Raw genomic sequence first — 18277 nt, forward strand, 5'->3', positions numbered from 1 at the left:
CATGTGCTAACTCGCTGCTCAACAGTCAAATTTAGTTCCATGGAAATTACATACCAATGGCTAGTCTGGCCCTGCAGCTTGATAGTGCAACGTTCCAGATTTGTTTTTGTCTTTTTGAAGGGGCAGCCAACAGGGCAGCTGTAACAGCGAAATGATAAAACGTATGCAACACTGATATTTTAAAATTGCAATTGTCAGAGTTTATTTTCATTCTGGAACTAAAACTGCTCTCCTGTTACACCGCTAGCATGGAGGCTAGCATGGAGGCTAACATGGAGGCTAGCATGGAGGCTAACATTTTGATTAATTTATGTTTTTCAGCCACAGAAGCCGGTGGAGGAAATTAGACATCTCACCTGGACAGTGAGTTGATCTTTCTGTTAACGTGTTCATATAAACAACTATATGCTATCTATGATTTCTTATATGTTTTGCAGGTGAAAGACTTCACAGCAGCTGGAAAACTGTGTGTGAAAGGCTCTAGTATTTACACACAAGCTCCAACTCCAGATTTATTTCAAAACAATTGACTTTATAACTGTTATGTCATTAAATTTTAATCCTAAAGAATTTCATAAAATAAATAAAATAATTTCAGAGAAACTAAAAAGATTTCATTGCGGTTCAACCGGTCCTCCTTTTAGTCATAGCTCAATGTTTTCAGTTTTTATTGTTGCCAAACTGGGTCATCCATCTGTTCAGAGGTAACCTATCATAAAATTCTACACTCTTATCAAGCATGCAGACTTGGAAGCTTTCCCAAACCCTGCTTTGAGCCAGTATACACTTCAAAATCCACAGTGGACTACCTCAGAGGTTTTAAGTTGAAGGTTTAACCTTGTCTCTCACTTCCCTGAGCCAAACATTGTAGAAAATCTGTTCCAAACAAAGCCACACGCAAGACGGACTGAGAATCAGAAACAGAAGAACGCAGAAGGAAGAAATCCACAAAACAAGAACTAAAAGACTCAACTGCTATAAAAAGGCTTTACATTGCTGTGATGCTAAAGTGGTGCTTGCAAGAACTGTGGGGTCCCTAAACATCTACTTTGGGCCCTTTTTATTATTTTAAAACTGTAAAAGATGGAAATAAAGTATTCTTGCTCAGAACAGTCAAGAAATGTGTCAAGTTTATGCCTTTTGAAAACCACATCGTCTTTTACTCTCCTAGCTGTTCACACTAACTGAAACATGGAGCTCAGAGGAAGCTCAAACGTTAGCACATCAGTGTTAATATGCTTTTATGCTTTTTTAAATTTAGGATATTATTATTGTTTGATGAAACTTTGTGTTTTTAATGAAGAACATGTTCTGTAATAGTAACAGTTAAACTTACAGTTTAAGTTAAATAACCAAGGTTTATGTCATATACAAAAAGAACCAAAAGCATCGTCCTACTATCATGCCTCACTTCACCTTTAAAATGATGTTCATCCTCTGCTACTTTGTATGGACACTCAAAAGCAACTGTCATAGAAATATAAAAACAATGTGAAGGGATTTTATGCTGCTGTGGTTTTACCTGCAGAGGTGTTTTCTAGTGTCTGATTTTTGCGATTTGGCCGTCGATTTGAGGTATTTGTCATCTTTTAGTTGCCAGTTTTGCCTCTTTGTGTATTTTTCCACCTGGACACTCTTATTGTGACTTTTCCACATCTGTTTATATGACTTACAAGGGCGATGGTGGCTCAAGAGTTGGCAGTTTGTCTTGTAATTGGAAGGTTGCCGGTTCGAGCCCTGGCTTGGACAGTCTCGGTCGTTGTGTCCTTGGGCAAGACACTTCACCTACCGCCTACTGGTGATGGCCAGAGGGGCACATTCATGCATTACATGGATTCTGCTTAGGGTGTAAGCAGAAGCACGTTTCACTGTACCCTGCTCTCTGGAACACTAAAAGTAAAAAAGATCTGGTCTGGCATTATTTTTTCATGATGTGGTTCTGCTTTGTGCAGTTTACGTTCTCCTTATGGATATAAACTCTGGCTTTGAAAATATTTGCAATCATTAAACACTCCAGTGATTTTCTGAAAGGTTTTATATGCTGGGAAAAACATTACTTATACAACCTGACCTTGCTCCCTGTCAGTTACTGAGTAGTTTGTCGGCGCAGCAGCAGTTTAAATTATGTTTAGCAAGCAAAGCAAACAGCATGGTGAGTTTATCTTTTGAATTTAAGCAGTGGTATCACTGACTTGTGAATCGAAGCCCCAAAAGATGAAAGTTGTTTGTGTTTCTCTAAAGGAATGAAATGTTAGCTCTCATATGTTGAAAATATGCCATTATACTGTAATCGATGGATGTGATCTATAAGGTGGTCGGCTGGAAATGAGTGATGAACGAGGAATTGCATAACTGTAACTGTGCTTGTTACACTGTGACCCATCCAGTGAGCCTGTGAGGACCTGCGGTTAGTGGGCTTCTCCCGTTTGTTCCATGCTGACAGGCATCACAGGTTTCCTTATGTTACTTTAGAAAGGCTGAATCTGTTTTGGGCTTGTGGTGGTGCAGTTAAAGAAGACTGAGTTTGTAGCTTAAGCTTAGATAAAAGTGTCCGTTCCCAGGCTCATGACTGTGGTTGTTGCCCATGTAAAGGGTGAAATGATGTTACTGATATATTATTAATCATAATTATGTTAGTTTTGCACTTACACTGCTAGTGTTGCTCTGAAGCAACGTGACAATAACAAAATAAATACAAATAAATGAAATATCTGCCCTGAGATCACAGAATTGTTAGGCCTGTGAAATCACTACACTCTGAAATAATCTGTAAAAGCTGTGAAACAGACTGAGCTATTATAAAGAGTAGACTTCTGTTTCCGAAGGCATTTGAATGCACCGTTTTTTTCTCTCTTACCGCAGTTTCGAATTGCTTAAAGCAGCTTTACATAACTACTCTGGCACCACACCCGAAAGCAACAGCGGTTACAATCAGAGGTGCAGTTTCGGATCTCGGTGAAGAATGGCCAAAACTATCAAATCCGCTCTGACAGACGTGCTGGAGGACTTGGATGAGAGGGACTTTGACAAGTTCCGCCACCAGCTTCTGGACCGCAGAGAACAGCCGCGCGTAAAACGCAACAGGGTGGATAACAAAAACTATCTGCAGGTCACAGACGCGCTGGTGTCTACTTTTACTGAGGAGGGGGCTCTGCCCGTGGTTCTCGAGATCCTGAAACAGATCGGCTGCAACGACGCGGCGAAAGAACTCGGTAAGATCAACGACTGTGAGCCTAAAACCTGCACAGACGGAGGTTAGGGTTTAATGATAGCTGTTGGGATGCGTCATTTTCACTTTCATTTTTCTTATCTGACCAGAGCCTCTCGGTTGTTTTTCAGCGTTTATTTAATAACAGCGAACAGAGTCACTCTTCCATACGTGTCCGAGCACGTTTTACTCCCGATCTGCAGATTAAAAGTGAAGTCAGCGGGCACGACCGAGCCTAATTAGAGCAGCTACTTTACGCGCCGTTCGCGTGTAACAATTAGAAATGTGTACGAGGAAACGTTGTGCAGAACCTACACCCTTACAGAAGGACTGCGACCTATTTTCATCGTGTGACTGTGTTGGTGTCGTTAACGCTAGCCAGAATGGGGAGATAATGCTGGCATAAGTTCCGCATTTATCGGCTGTCAGAACATGGAAATGACAGACCTGTCTATCTATGACGCAGATCAGGCACTGGCGCCATGCGCTTGGCGCGTGCGCACAGATGAGATTTACCAGCGGGTTTGACAAGAAAACGACGGAAAACAGAATGAGTGTCAACGCAGGTTTCCCCGACAGAATTCGTCTCGTCGGGACACACGCTGGGCTGTCCAATCCACGGACAACCAGTATCCCACATTCTTGATTTTTATTTCACAAACACTTCTTATAACGACTAAATACTCTCGACATTTTGGATATTTTAGCTCTTTATACACTAAATTTACAGGAGCATAAAAATAATTATCAGGCAAAATATCCTTCGTTTGTTAAAATAACCTGGTCCGATACCACGTGAGAGCAATGAATATATAACTTTCTGTTGTAACTCTCTAACTGAATAGTAATGTAACGACACTCTTTTTCACTTTGTCACAAAACTAAAACATCACTACTTCCACGTCTAATTGTCTGTAATGGATGCGAAGAAAACTGGCCCGGCCAATGCTGGCGACAAGGGGGGACACGTTTTGTGGGGGATACCTACTTTGGCACAACAGCTGTCACAGTGCGCTGAAAAACCCATGCATTCTAGAGGAAGAGGTTAAAAAGGAGGGAGACAGAGAGAGATAAAGTGGTAAAGCACCTAAAAAAGGCGCAGGCTCATCAGACGTTCAGCTCCATAACTCCAGTCCCACGATAAGTCTGGACTTCGACTTCTTGAGTAATAATAATCTTATAAAATGTCCTGATAGCTCTGGTGGAGCTGAGGGATACGTCATTCCTCTGTATAAATGTGGAACTGAAGCCATAGTACGTGAAGGTCACTTGTTCTTCAAAGCCTGTAACATTACACCCATGTATGATATTTTAATATTACTGTTGTCTCTGTGTGATCCACTGAAACACCATCACAGGGATCGGACTCTAACACTGTGTCTTCATTTTTGCAGAGGAAGCTACAGGTGGAAAATCCTCGAAACCTGCTCCCACTGACGGTGAGTTTCTGCGCTGCTTCCTTTCTGACGATGGGACGAGGCTGATTTGCTGTTTTCCTTTCTTCTTTACCGACAGTTCACAGTATAGACCAGTGCTACTTTTGACAGCAACATTTGATTTAGTTTTAATCATGATTTCTGTCTAAATTCTTTTAGCTTTAGTTGACTAAATATCGGAAGAATATCGTAGACTCATTCTTCGGTTGATTAAAGTCTGTAAAGGTTTTCTGTGCTCTTACTTTCCTTGACGTCAAATGCGAAATGTGTCCATATGTCTTCTCTTCTCTTCCAAGCGTCGACATTTTGTCCTGTTTTCACGGGAAACATGGAGCGTGGACGCTTTGTCTGCCCCTCCCATTCTGATTATTGGTGGCAGATCAAATTGTGCGTAAAAGGGGGGCGACTTACTGGATCGCTCCTCCCGCCTCTACACACCATTAATTAATTCTGAATGAGTTCTCGTCAACATTTTGTTCCCGTTATTATTTCCTTGAGTAGCTGTACATTTAACCAGTTGTTGTATCTAAATGTGCAACAACAGACACAAAAGCATAAAAGGCTTTTACTCGATCCAAAGAAATGAAGAAACGCAACCATGACCTGATCCTACAGTGTTTCAAAAACACATCACTGGCCCACGTCGTTGCGCTGTGCCTGCATAATCATTTTTACTCTTTTTATCTTGAAAGTGCACAAAATTCAACCTGTTTGCTATGAAACAATTTTACACAGGTTGGGTCTGAAGGCAGTTTACACACATGTATCTCCACTGGAGCCAGATAGTACTAACCTAAAGAAGAGAACTTAGGTTTTTTTATAAAAACGATTTCTGGTCCATAAATGCATCATTTAAGTTTTTCAACCAATTAGAAACAAATGAGGTGAACTTTATTTTACGACATTTTTAAAGCATTTTAAAACTGTGAGTAGCCTTTTATCCTGTGAATAGAAGGACTTTGTTTATTCTCAGTCCAAAACATGGTCACGTAATTATTACTATTAAAGATTGTTATTATAATAATCAACATACGTTTTTCTCTCTGCTTGTTTCAGCCTCGAGTGGAGCAGCTGGAGCAGCTGGAGCAGCTGGTGGAAGTAAAACCGCAGGCGGTAGGTGAAGACCTCGCCTGTAACTGATCCTGAGTCAAACTATAACTTCGGACATGGTCAAGCGTAAAAAACAAAAACATGTCCGCTGGATTCACAGAAATGAAGTGTTTCATATGTTGTTGACATGTGCTTTGTTGTGTTCCTACAGCCTCACATATGTTTAAATAGCATTAATTAGATTATATTAGCTGAAAGAGAAGCACGAGGATCAAAGTTTGAAACCTTCAGCCTATCAAATCTAAGACCAGTGAGCCTCATAAAGCCCCATAGATTACCATGAGATTACCATGAGATTACCATGAGATTACCATGAGATTACCATCCTCTGGTGAATAATAATCGAACAGGACCGCCTACCATGTGTTTCTCTTCAGGTTTAAATCGTTTGGATGTTTGGAGGCTCGCAGTGACGAAATAATAACTCGACCAAAATGCGATAAAGCAAAAGTAACGAGCCGGTTTAGAAAATGTAAGAAGTAGAAAGTACAGATATTTGTTTATAAATGTAGTAAAAGTTAAAAGTAGTCAGAAAAAATAACTCGGGTAAAATACATTTGTATTTGTACTTCGTTACTTCTCACCTTTGTGCTCGAGGCCTTGAAACTGCCAAGCAGATGCACTCTCATGCAGCTCCTCATTTCCTGATAATAAAAGAGAAGACTGCAACATTAACTAGATACAATAATCTTTAAATGTCTGGATGAAAAAAAGGAAAGATATCATTTATGTTCTTTTTAAATAGTCGAACAAAAGAACGAATGTGTTTTTAACGTTTAATGAATTTTAATTATGAAATAAGTGTAAATTTTTTAAGCATTTTGTTATGAAAGCTGAGAATAAAGTGAATAAAAACTTCAGATGATAAACAACCGTAAACTTTTATTTCATTTCTTTCCCTTTTTTTTCTCCAGGCAAGGACTTTGTGGAGAAACACAGAATCCAGCTGACCAACAGAGTGAGCAACATCGCACCCATTTTGGATGAGCTCCTAGACAAAGAAGTTATCCAACAAGAAACTTATACCAAAATTAGAGCTCTGTCTACCTCTCAGGAGAAGATGAGGGAGCTCTACATTGGTGCCCTGCAAGCTAGTCCAGACTGCAGAAAGATCTTCTATGACAGCCTTTTGGAAAATGAGAAATTTCTCGTTAAAGAGCTCAGTAAACAGGATTAAATGTGTTGAAAAAATAGTTTTTAGGCCAAATATACATCTACCAATATCTACCAGAACATAACATTATTACATTAAAAAGGTACAGATGCCTTTTCTTTGTGGGGGTTTTATTTTACACTTACATTTTTGTAAAAACTGTTCTCCTGCATTTGCTCCTCAGTGGCTCCTTTAATTGATCCATTTTACAGGAAAAACTATGGATATTTGAAAGTTTGATATTAAAAAATGTAAATGTTATATATGTTAAAAATGAATCAGCGATGTCATCAGCCATGTTTTTATCCAATCACGTTCTATGTTACTCGTTCCCAGGCGTGAGAGCGGGTTGAAATTGATAAATGTAAGGTGATGGTGAATGCTAGGGTCAGGGAATAAAAAGGGGAGTGCTTCAATTAAGAATCCTGAGCGTTTCATAAGGACGCAGAGGGGTACCTTTCGCATTACTATGAATCATCTGGGGCCGTGAAGCTGTGAATGAGTTTTATCCATAAATCATCCAAAGCCTCATTAATCTGTTTTTCAATGTCACCATCTTATTGTAACTTGAAACATAGTGACAAAGATTTACTGTCCTTAAAAAAATAAAAAAATTCAACTCTCACGTTTTTCTTGTTCATTTTGATGATTAATTAAAACGTTTTATAATTTAATCTTTGAAATAAAATCTTCATTTTTATCAAATGATTTATTCAAATAATAATGCAGTGTACATTATGGAGGGACGGGGGAGGCAGAAAATCAGAATTCATTCAAAAATATAGTAAAACACTGGGAACAATTTCTGCACAAGATTTTCAATTATGTTTTGCATTTGTTGTCCACATGTGCGGACATCACATTTTGGGTTGTCTAGACCACACTACGAAATTTTGCTCTACAAGGGCCTGATATCCACTTACGGGGACATTATACTGCCACTGTTCTATCGAAAGTTAAAACGAATGTGCTCATATGTGAATATCAGGCCATTGTAGAGCACAATTAGGTAAAAAGATCATTCTTTGTTTTCACATTCATCACGTCCCCATCAAGCGTTCGGGTCTTAGAAAGTCACAGGACTTTTTTCATGTGGCTAAACAAACATGTAAACACTTTCAACTCCTTAATCAACTTAATCTGTGAAGATCTGAGCATCAAACTTCACCCAAAGTACCTAAAAAATGAAACTCTGAATGAATCACTCTTTGGCACAACATATGGTCTGAAACCATCTGCTTCTAGACTGCAGAGAAAACGTGAAAAGTGCGCGCGTAATGAAAAAAAGAGGAAGTAGAAGGGAAAGGCCGGCTGCAGGTCACAGACTTGACCGCGGAGGAGGCGCTTCGGTGGTTCTGGAGATCCTGAAACAAATCGACAGCAGCGCAGAGGTAAGAATCTGCGATTAGTTTCATATTTTAAACCCGGCACAAACCGCTGCGGTAGCTCGGTGTCAGGGTTTGAAGACTGAGTGTTAGATTATTGTATCGTACGGAGCGAAACCTAACGGCTGATCGCCTAATAATGAGCAGCTACTGGAAGGACCGCTGACGTATCCGCACATCTGTACAACAAATCAAGTTTAAAACGGAAGCAAAAATGTTTAAAAAACAAAACAAAATAAACCAAAAACTTCCCGCTCGTCTTTGCTCTTTTCTCAGTTTCACTTTCGTTCTTCAGAGCCTCTCGATTTTACCCCCCAGTCCCCGTTTATAACAGCTAACAGAGTCACTGATCCTTAACTGTCCGAGAACATTTTATTCCCAAATCGCAGTTTTAAAACGCAGTTTGGCGAATTTGTGCGAGTTGCCTACAACATATTTCCACGACGGTGTTCCAGCTTATATTTGTCCCCAGTGTGATTCCACAGTGTTCCAGATGTTGCTTCCGCAGATTGATCATTTTCACTGCCTCTGACTGCAGATGTCATGCGCTTTGACAGGATTAAAGACCTCGGATGAAGAAAAACGTTGTGGAATAAGGTGCAGGTTTATGAGAGAGAGAAAGCTAAATAATACAAAAATACAATTAAAAAGCGCAGGTCTCAGCGGCTAAGAGGTTCAGCTCCACAACTCCAGTTTCACATTACAAATCAAAGTCTTGACTTCTTGTGTAATAACAATCATATAAAATGTCCTGATAGCGCTGATGGAGCTGCTGCTGCTTCATTCTTCTGTGTAAATGTGGAGCTGAAGCCATTATACGTGACGGCTGTGAGGGTCGCTGAGTTTAACCTCCAATAGTTCTATAATGCCTGTAACATCACACCCATGTATGGTATTTTAATATCACTGCTCTTAGCACCATCACACATTCATCACACATCAAACTCTAACACTGTGTCTTCCTCATCTCCGCAGAGAACGCTACAGGTGGACAGTCCTCAAAACGTGGTTCCAGTGACGGTGAGTTCCGTGTTGTTTATCAAAATGACGTATATAAGCTTAAATGTTAGTCTAAATGATTGTGCCGTGTGCTTTGACTATAGAACTTCAAGAGTGGAAACTCGTTTTTATTGTCCCAAAATATAAAAACAACAGAAAAAAGCCGTAAAAAAGTAAACAAATGCAGAGAATAACATTCTCAGTATTTAAGAAAATGGATAACGTGCAGAGTTGTTGTTTTTTGCAGATTTGCAGCAAAGCTGGAAACTAATGAAAGCTGAAACGATTTCAATCAAAGGAAGCCTTTGAATAAACATCATGGTTTCTGTCTGAAGGGAACATTTTCTCAGCTATTCTCACAGCTGTAATCAGCACATTGGTTATAGGGCAGCGTGCTGTTTTTATTAGCAATGTTTTATTAGCAATAGATCGAATAAAATAAAGAAAAGATAACCTAATCCTGAAATGAGCTTAACTATGTATGTCCACAAAGTGCTGTACACCAATATTAAAATGAACAATACAATCAATAGACATTATACACAATGTAAAAGATCAAATGTAAAGAATGTAAAGAATCTAAAATACGTAGATCAACAAAAGGCTTGTTTGAACAGAATAGTTTTTAACTGCTTTTTAAAAGAATCCATAGAGCAACTAAGGTGTGTTGCTTATGAAATCCGTGAAGTGCTACAGAGAAAATTACATTTTATTTATGTAATGAACACATTTTGAGCTCTTAAAGAAATATAACAAAAGGAAAGCTGAACTAAAATGATCCAGCAAACAAAAACTGTTGTGAGCCGCCACCCTTATATCGCCTTTGGGCTTTTGGAGCCTTGACCTGACTTTTAAAAAGTAATTGAAAAAAAAAAGCACTATGCTGCTAAAAAAGGAAAAATAGATATTTGCAAAATTCTGCCTAAATATGTATCTTACCTGGTTAATGTGTGTGGCGGGGCGTGGTCTGCAGCGCCGCTGCAGGGGAGGCGGACGCACCTGAGCGGCACCCGCAATCACGCCTCGCCACCGTCTATGCTCTCTCTGCTGTTGTGTTGGTGTGTGTCGGCTGTGAGCTGCAAAGCTACAGCCGGCTGTATGTGTACAACAACCGTGTGTGAAAAGCGGTCAATAAAGAGATGCTGAAAAGCGTGTTCATGCAAACATCGTCTGCCGTGATATGTTTACAATAAGACTTCTGGTCCTGAACCTCTGCGTACAGCGTCTGCAAATCGGGGCTTTCATCTTTACGCAGGACTGTAAGCTGCCATCTGTGAGGCGTGAGCGATGTTTGTTTTAACATAGTTCACGGTGTAGCTGCTGACATCATGTGGCTCCGTAGATCCATAACTGGCCTACCTGGGGTCGAAAGTCTCGATAAATGCACGCCGTTTCGGTGGGTATACCGGCTTCCACGAGTGTGACGCTTATTTTGAGCGGTGAAAAAATAATAAGATATAATTTTATTTTTATATTTCAAAATCACAATAATCTTCCAATTTAGAACTACAAGTTTAAAAAGAACTAAACACAAATAAAATACACTTCAGCTAAATACTAATTTATTTTCCCAAACCACCCAGAGCTGCAAAATAAAGACTAAAGAGCCGCAGGTTGCCGACCCCTGATTAAGTTGGTTTTAATGTTTTCTGATGCATCAGCCCATCGTTTATTGTTTTCAACCAACTGGAAACAAATAAGGTGCACAGATTTAAAACTGAGTAGCCCTTCATCCTGTGGACAGAAGGAAGTTGTTTATATTCTATCAGTGTAAAACATCATCATCAGTATTAATCATAGTTTTTCCCTCTGCTTGTTCCAGCTGGAGCATCTGGTGGATGTACAATGGCAGACGGTAGGTGCAGCATGAAGTCCTCTCCCTGTAACTGATCCTGACTCAAACTAGAACTTAGCCTGAGGTCAAGAGTAATCAAAAAAAAAGATGTGTGCACTGTGAGGCACAGAAATGAAAATAAGTCTTTGAGATTTTGATGACGTGTGCTTTGTGGTGTTCCTGCAGTCTAATGTATGTTAAAACAGCACCATTTAGATTAGCTTAGCAGAAAGAAAAGCACGAGGATACAGCTGTCCTAGATGGGTGTACCCACTGTGGGTTCATGAAGTTCTACTTTGAAATCTCGACTTTACCTGCTACTGTCTGTTTGTTTCTTTTTTTTCCCATATTTTGTGAGTGGAATACAAATTTATCTGTTAATACTAGTTAGCATGCTATTATTAAATAGGCTGCATCCTTAATAATCAACAGAACTTAATTAAAATTGGAGCAATTACTTTTTAGGTTGTCTGTTAGGATAAATTACACACATTGAAAAACGCTGTTGGTCAGAAAACAAATAATTTGTTCTGTCACACGATGCTGTTTGTACTGAAAATGCTCCAGAGTGGACCAACACCACATTCACAGTGAAGAAGTCCAGCTCAGTGACTCAGACTCACTGTGGTGATAACAAACAGGCAGCTGGCAGCTGCAGCAACTGTGAACTCTCATGTGAAGCTGCTAATAATACAAACTACACAAAAAGCCTTTGTACAGAAATTAGCTATAGAGACCAAAATTTTGTAGCAGCCGGTAAATGTGTTTACCTGTTTACCTTTAAAACTGAATATCTTAACATGGAAGACTATGGAAACTGACACGTTTGACCAAAGACGCCTTTAGTTTTTGTCAGCTCAGGCTGGGCTCTGTTCTGCATGTCCAGAGGTTGCTGATTAGCTGAGGCGGCAAAGTCACACACACATTCATCACTTAAATAAAGTACAAACACTTTTCAGATCTTTTGGAGTTTTAACCTTTTAAAAGGTTATTTATGATATTTTATAGTAAAATGAATATAAATATAAAATGTCAAACACTTTGTGCTATCTAAAGGTTGATGTTACGGAACGATACCGTTCATGTTCACAGCATCACTGATCTTTAAATGTTTCTCGTCGTCTCCCTGATGTTCTTAATGGTTTCATTATGAGTGATACATTTGTCGATTCGGCACAGTTGGTTCTTACAATTGGGGTCGTTTGGTTAGTCAGAGGCAGGAGTGTTTCACCTGTGACCTGGTCCTTGATAACCAGTGATGACAGATGCATGAATATACCTGACCGTTAATAAACAATTCTTTTATGGGATCTGGGTAAAAACATCCAGGCCTCAAGTCTCAAACGACCCAGGGCTAATGAGATGCCTGGAGAACATGCTTGTTCATATCCTGGCCAAAAGTTTCAAATATTTTATCCTCTGTAATGGAAAATGTCTAAAAATAAAAAGAAGTATCATTTTAGCCAGCTCCTGATTTAAAAATTCTGCACTCAGCTGTTTGGTCTCCAAAATCAATGAAATGCAGCCAGCTGCTGCTCCTTTTCCATTTTTGCTTGTTTCTTCACTTTTCTGTGGTGCTCTGAGTACCTGGTCCGTACCACTACACTCGCTGTTCGCCCCCTTCCTTTATTCACATAACTGTCTGATCCTTATCTGTCCCTGCATGCCATTGGTCACACGGTGTGCCCATCAAAGCTGCTGGTTGCATGGATTCTCTGCAGGGCTGAGTGGTCGAGGTTGAAGAGTCGGCTTTTGTCATTTGCTACAAAGAATGAGCTCTTTGTGTCGGCTCGTTTGTGAATGACACATCACTAAACCCTAAGTTCGGCTGTGGTGCTGCAGCATGAGGACAGAAATCACTTAAAAATAAATCAGAATAATTTCTCTTGTGAGCACAGGTGGCTTCTGTAAAGGTTATGATCAGCTGACCGACGCTGCTACTATTTGTGGATTTAGCCAACTGAACTCAGCAGGCTTATAAGCAGATGTTCCATGAGCTGTGATGGCTGATTTCCAATTCAATTCAATTTTATTTATATGGCACTGAATCAACGATTGCCTCAGTGTTCTTTAGTATGAAGAATGAAGCTGCTGTTAAGGTGGAATTCAGTATCATTACCTTCAATTTAATTTGCTGTTTGCTGCCCTTGATGTAACCTTGACCATGAGCACCACAGTTTGTTCTGCACAATCCAAAAATAACAACTAAAGCAACCATTCCCAAAGTCAGGAGTGCTGCTGCTAAAAACCCAGGACAGGTCTGGGCTGAGACAAAAATCTGTGGCGGCTCATCATGATGGGTCTGTCTGTCTAAAAAACCCGGACCCCCCATGGCTGACAACCAAGATCATGTGAAGTACCCTCTGAAAGTCGGCTAAAAGATGTGAATGAAGCATCCAGCAGCGAGCGAAAGCAGCTCATTAGATTCTCTGTAATAAAAGAGGAAACTGCAACATTAACACAATAATGTTTCAATGTCTGGATGAAAAAGTGAAAGACATCATTTATGTTCTATTTTTAACATTTAATGAATTTTAATTATGAAATAAGTGTGATTTTTATGAAAGAATAAAGTGAATAAAATTTTCAGATGATAAACAACCGTAAACTTTTATTGTTGTTTCTTTCCTTTTTTCTCCAGGAGAGGACTTTGTGGACAAACACAGAGTCCAGCTGATCCAGAGAGTGAGCAACATCGCACCCATTTTGGATGAGCTCCAAGACAAGAAAGTTATCCAACAAGAACAATATGACAAAATTAGAGCTCTGCCTACCTCTCAGGACAGGATGAGGGAGCTCTACAGCGGTCCCCTGAAAGCCAGTGCAGCCTGCAAAAAGATCTTCTATGACAGCCTTTTGGCACATGAGAAATTTCTCGTTGAAGACCTTTCAAAGAAGTAAATGTGTTGAAAAAAACCCCCACATTTTTAGACCAAATGTACACGATCTACCTGAACATAACATGTTTACATTAAAAAGGTGGAGGTGTCTTTTCTTTGTGGGGGTTTATAAAAAAGGCTCCTGTGCTTTAATTTAGAAAATTGTTCTGCTATGTGGTGCCTTTGCTCCTCAGTGACTCTCCTTTAATCGATCCATTTTACATGAAACACTTTGGATATTTAAAAATTTTTATATTAAAAATGTAAATTGTATCATTTAAAAATTAACTGACGATGTCATCAGCCATGTTTTTATCCATGACTCAAACTGTCATAAATTTATTTTCAGATTTCATTATTTTCTATAAAGTAAAACATAATGCAAACATTTATTGTCCTTAAAAATAAACCAGAATTAAACTCGAAGAATTCGTTTTGGTGAATAATTAAAAGAATTTAATAAATTGACCTTTGAAACTGGCTAAACAAATATTTAAACACTTTAAAGTCACGATCCTCCTCAATCAACTTACTTTGTAATGAATCTGCAAAGCTTTGAGCATCAGACTTCACCTAAAGTACCTAAAATGAAATGATGTCACTGGCCTTAATTACTGATTCATTGATGTGTGTATTAGCCTTTTGTTGCAGCTGATTTGAATTTGTTATATAGTGTTAGGTGACTGTATCTATATTCAAACTGTACATATTTTTGAATTTGCATTTTTTAAAATGTAAAACAACCCTCAGGACTCTCCTCTGGCATCAAGTCAAATGGCAGATTTTAAATTCTAGTGTAATGAGTATTGCACTGCGCCTGTTTGCAGTAAAAAGGGTTTGAATGATGAGCCAATAATATCTACCTGAGCTTCCCAAAACAAGATATCAAACACGGTTTAGAAATTAAACATAACTCTACTTTTCCTCAGTTCTCCTCCCTCTTCTTTGAACCTGTTTTCTAGTTTTTCGGCAAAGTCATTTATTGCATCATTGCAAGAAATATGATGTCCACTCGTCTCCTGTGCCACTGAAGATATCAAGTAGTTATTTATTCATTCGAGCTTGGAACTCCGTTCTGTGGATACAATGAAGCTATCATTGCTTTGGGGGATTCGGGAAGGCTCTCCATCTCTGTAGGCAGCACATTTCCATCAATATCAGCCTCTTGGCAAAATGCCCTTTTCTGGTTTGCACCCTGTTCTGGTCGAGTACGACGGCTTCAGTCTCCATTTGTTCACATCTCTCTTTTACTGAGACCTGTGCATCTTTGAAATGCGTTGCCCATAACTGATTACATTTTCTTTGATTTTCTGAATGTAACAAATAAAAAATAAAATAAGATATAATATTATGCACATATATATATTATGTATATATTTAATTTTGTTTTGATCACTGATATTGAAACCATTTTTATTTTAATTAGGCTAGTGAAGTTGTTGTTGGCTTCTTATCAGTTGCACTTCTCCATGGATGGTGCTATCAACAGCCGCCTACTGTGAGTGTGAGGTCTTGTTACTATGCTGGTACTGCTGTTGACGGTGCTGCAGCAGCAGTCCCTACAGCTAACATGTTGCTTCATTTGACACATTTTGCTTTATGTAACCTGTTTGGCTTCTATGCCTTGTCCAAGCCGCTGTTTATATTTATGTTTATATTTAACACAGAGAGAGAAGCTCAATTGTTTGAATTTATTTACAATTACAGTTTTCAAAAAATTCTGACCGTAAACAGCTTTCAAAGCTTTGATATTATTTGAGAATATATATCAGGTGATGGAATTTAATTTAAAGGTTTCTATGTCCCATTGAGCTATTTGCACTAACTAGTGACAGTATAAAGGTAACACAGTCGTAATTTTGATCTCAAATTTCTGAGAGAAATAACTGAATTTAAAACATGGCAGACCTCAGGCCAGATTTAATTGGTAGACATATGCAATATGAAATTTATTATCCCAGATAGTCTAAGGGCTGGTGTAATGTTTTTCTGCTAAAAAGAAACATGGTCTGACTCCTACCTAACTACATAAAGAGCAACTGAAGGTTAAACGCAGCTAATATGTCCTGTTTTAAGCCAGGCACTTACACCTCCGCTCCCCTGCGTCTCAGCCACCATCGCTCTGGCAGCAAGAGCGCTAGAGCCAGAGCAGGGGAGAGGTGGAACAAACCACTTTGGGAGGGGGGTTATCTATACTTTTGTTGTTAAAATGTTACGTCTCAACCAAGTACTGTATGCTTTTTATATTTTTAGCAGTGTGTCACACAAACAGCAAATATTGTCAAAAAAAGTAAGAAATCTTTGGGGGTGCTTTGATTCATTTTGGGGGTGCTTTGATTCATTTTGGGGGTGCTTTGATAGCCCAAAAATGGGCTAAAATCGCCCCTGCTCCAAACATTGTGGTGTCTCTACTGCTGCACTTGAACGTGTCCTCACCCACAGCATCTCATCATGATATAATAGTAGCAATAGGTCTGCAGTGGATAAGAAGGATTGCAAAAATTCAGTCATGGCAGTATAAAAGACAACTTTCATGCCTGAAAATGGGTCAGAGGTGAAAAGTTGTATTTTCGGGCTTTGAAAAGTATCATGTTGAAAATGAATCTTCCTTTAACAAACTGAACAATTTTCTGTTAATCAGAGGTGGAACAACCATTTGAATTGCACATGTCTGTCATTTGACCTCTGTTTTTGCCAGGTAGAAACGATGGAGTCTCTCATTCAGCTGCTTTTAGAGACACTGGGGAATCTGAGTGACAGCGAGCTCATGGACTTAAAGAAAGGCCTCAAGAGGAAATATAACTCAGCCGTCCCATGGAGGTTGCTGAAGGTGGCAGACCCGCAGGACACATTGTTTTTAATGTTACAGGCTTATGGCCAACAGTCAGTAAAGAAAACCATGGAGGTTTTAAAGGAGGTGAAGATGACGGATCTGACTCAGCAGCTGTCAGACAGCAGCTCAGAGCCAACAAGTAAGTAAATAGATAAAAATACCAAAACTTGTTCTCAACATATGTTCATATTGTCAACAGAAAAATTTGAAATGAGAAAACGAGTAGTTAAAAAACTATTTCTATTTCTTTTATTTCCTCTTTGTATTAGAAAAGCAACTGGACGAACATCTGTCTGCACTGATCCACAAAGTGAGCATTGTCCCTCATCCTCTCTGTGCAGAGCTCAGCTTTTATTCAGTAAGATGCAGAATGACAATCATAATGTAATCAATTAGACTGGATAGCTCTTTGGGTGGCTCGGGCCCATCGTCCTGTAGGCCCACCTCCTGCAGGGGGCAGTGCAGTGGGTGTGTTTAACATGTACTGAGTGGTGGTCAAAGGCAGAGGCCCTTCTTATCCAATTCTCAGTTATATGTGTGTCCTCAAAAAAGTGATTCATTTGCCTGAATAATAATAATAGTGGTCTAAGGAGCTTTGAAAGAAAAGCATGTGAGTGGGTGTTAAGGCGTCTGGGAAGGATCTCATTGGCATCCTCGAGGATGCCAATGTACACACGGCTTATGACACCAACTGTCTGCATCTATAATCCAGTTTTGAGTTCCTTCCCAGACGCCTTAATGCCCACTCACACCCTGGGCCATCTGACCTCAGGAAATCACATGATAAGGTGGGGCCAGGTTTCACAGTGAGCTCACCTGAAACTCTGGCTGATTGTGACCCACACCCGTTTTCACAACTTGGCTCATGTGATTAGGTGGAGGATCATTAGGGGGTCCTTTTGTCCCTCTTTGGGGGGAAACTCCCACTGGGTTTAAATCTGGGACTCTCCACCATTTGACCTTAGAACTGAAGAAGCTTCTTGGATGAAGGTGAAACGTCTTCAAGCAACTTAAAGAAGTCCAGATGCTTTTCTTTGCAAGCTCCTTGGACTACGATGACCTGGATGACTGAAAACCTTCACAGACAATAATAATAATAATCATAGTGAATACACAGCAAGGTCTTCACACTGTGAATGCTCAGGCCCTCGTTACTAAATGTATCTGTGTTTTAGGTGATCATCAGAAAAATCATCCATTATCATAGAAATGCCTAATGTAATTGCAAAAAAACGTCTTAGTGTGGAAATGATATATTTTCTTCATAAATGTTGGCTTTTTTATCTTTAAGTTTTTAGAGAAAACATGATTTAAATGTCTTCAATTAGTTTTAATATTTAAAACAGCAACAGAAACATTAATATTTAATTTTTCTTTATGAATGTTTGAATTTTCCAGGTTGCAACGATGGTAGCTGTTAAAGATCTGCTTCTAGAAACA

General features: G+C 39.3%; 2 protein-coding genes across 3 annotated transcripts; both read left to right on the forward strand.

The window, feature by feature from the left end:
- The first annotated feature begins 2822 nt into the window (after positions 1-2822).
- LOC146509129 (apoptosis-associated speck-like protein containing a CARD) lies at positions 2823-7519 on the forward strand. 2 transcript variants are annotated; one of them, XM_085176972.1, is made up of 4 exons: positions 2830-3212; positions 4603-4647; positions 5701-5757; positions 6669-7518. In XM_085176972.1, the coding sequence occupies exons 1-4, from the start codon at positions 2963-2965 to the stop codon at positions 6929-6931; spliced, it is 615 nt and encodes a 204-aa protein (XP_085033098.1). In that variant the 5' UTR covers positions 2830-2962; the 3' UTR covers positions 6932-7518. The 2 variants fall into 2 exon arrangements, with proteins under 2 accessions (XP_085033099.1, XP_085033098.1); XM_085176973.1 differs by lacking the exon at positions 5701-5757 and having other exon boundaries at positions 2823-3212; positions 6669-7519.
- A 117-nt stretch (positions 7520-7636) lies between these two features.
- LOC146509130 (apoptosis-associated speck-like protein containing a CARD) lies at positions 7637-14433 on the forward strand. The gene is made up of 4 exons (XM_085176974.1): positions 7637-8298; positions 9268-9312; positions 11114-11146; positions 13767-14433. Exons 3-4 carry the CDS (start codon positions 11137-11139, stop codon positions 14024-14026), a joined length of 270 nt encoding a protein of 89 aa, XP_085033100.1. The 5' UTR covers positions 7637-8298; positions 9268-9312; positions 11114-11136; the 3' UTR covers positions 14027-14433.
- The last annotated feature ends 3844 nt before the right edge of the window (positions 14434-18277 follow it).

The sequence above is a fragment of the Neolamprologus multifasciatus genome, chromosome 11, assembly GCF_963576455.1.
Source record: "Neolamprologus multifasciatus chromosome 11, fNeoMul1.2, whole genome shotgun sequence".
Classification (NCBI taxonomy): domain Eukaryota; kingdom Metazoa; phylum Chordata; class Actinopteri; order Cichliformes; family Cichlidae; genus Neolamprologus; species Neolamprologus multifasciatus.

Excerpts from the sequence above, each read along its gene's own strand:
- LOC146509129 (XM_085176972.1), top strand. The coding sequence starts at position 2,963 with ATGGCCAAAACTATCAAATCCGCTCTGACAGACGTGCTGGAGGACTTG. Across the intron at positions 3,213-4,602 it reads CGACGCGGCGAAAGAACTCG|AGGAAGCTACAGGTGGAAAA; the intron begins GTAAGATCAACG and ends TCATTTTTGCAG. Across the intron at positions 5,758-6,668 it reads TGGAAGTAAAACCGCAGGCG|GCAAGGACTTTGTGGAGAAA; the intron begins GTAGGTGAAGAC and ends TTTTTTCTCCAG.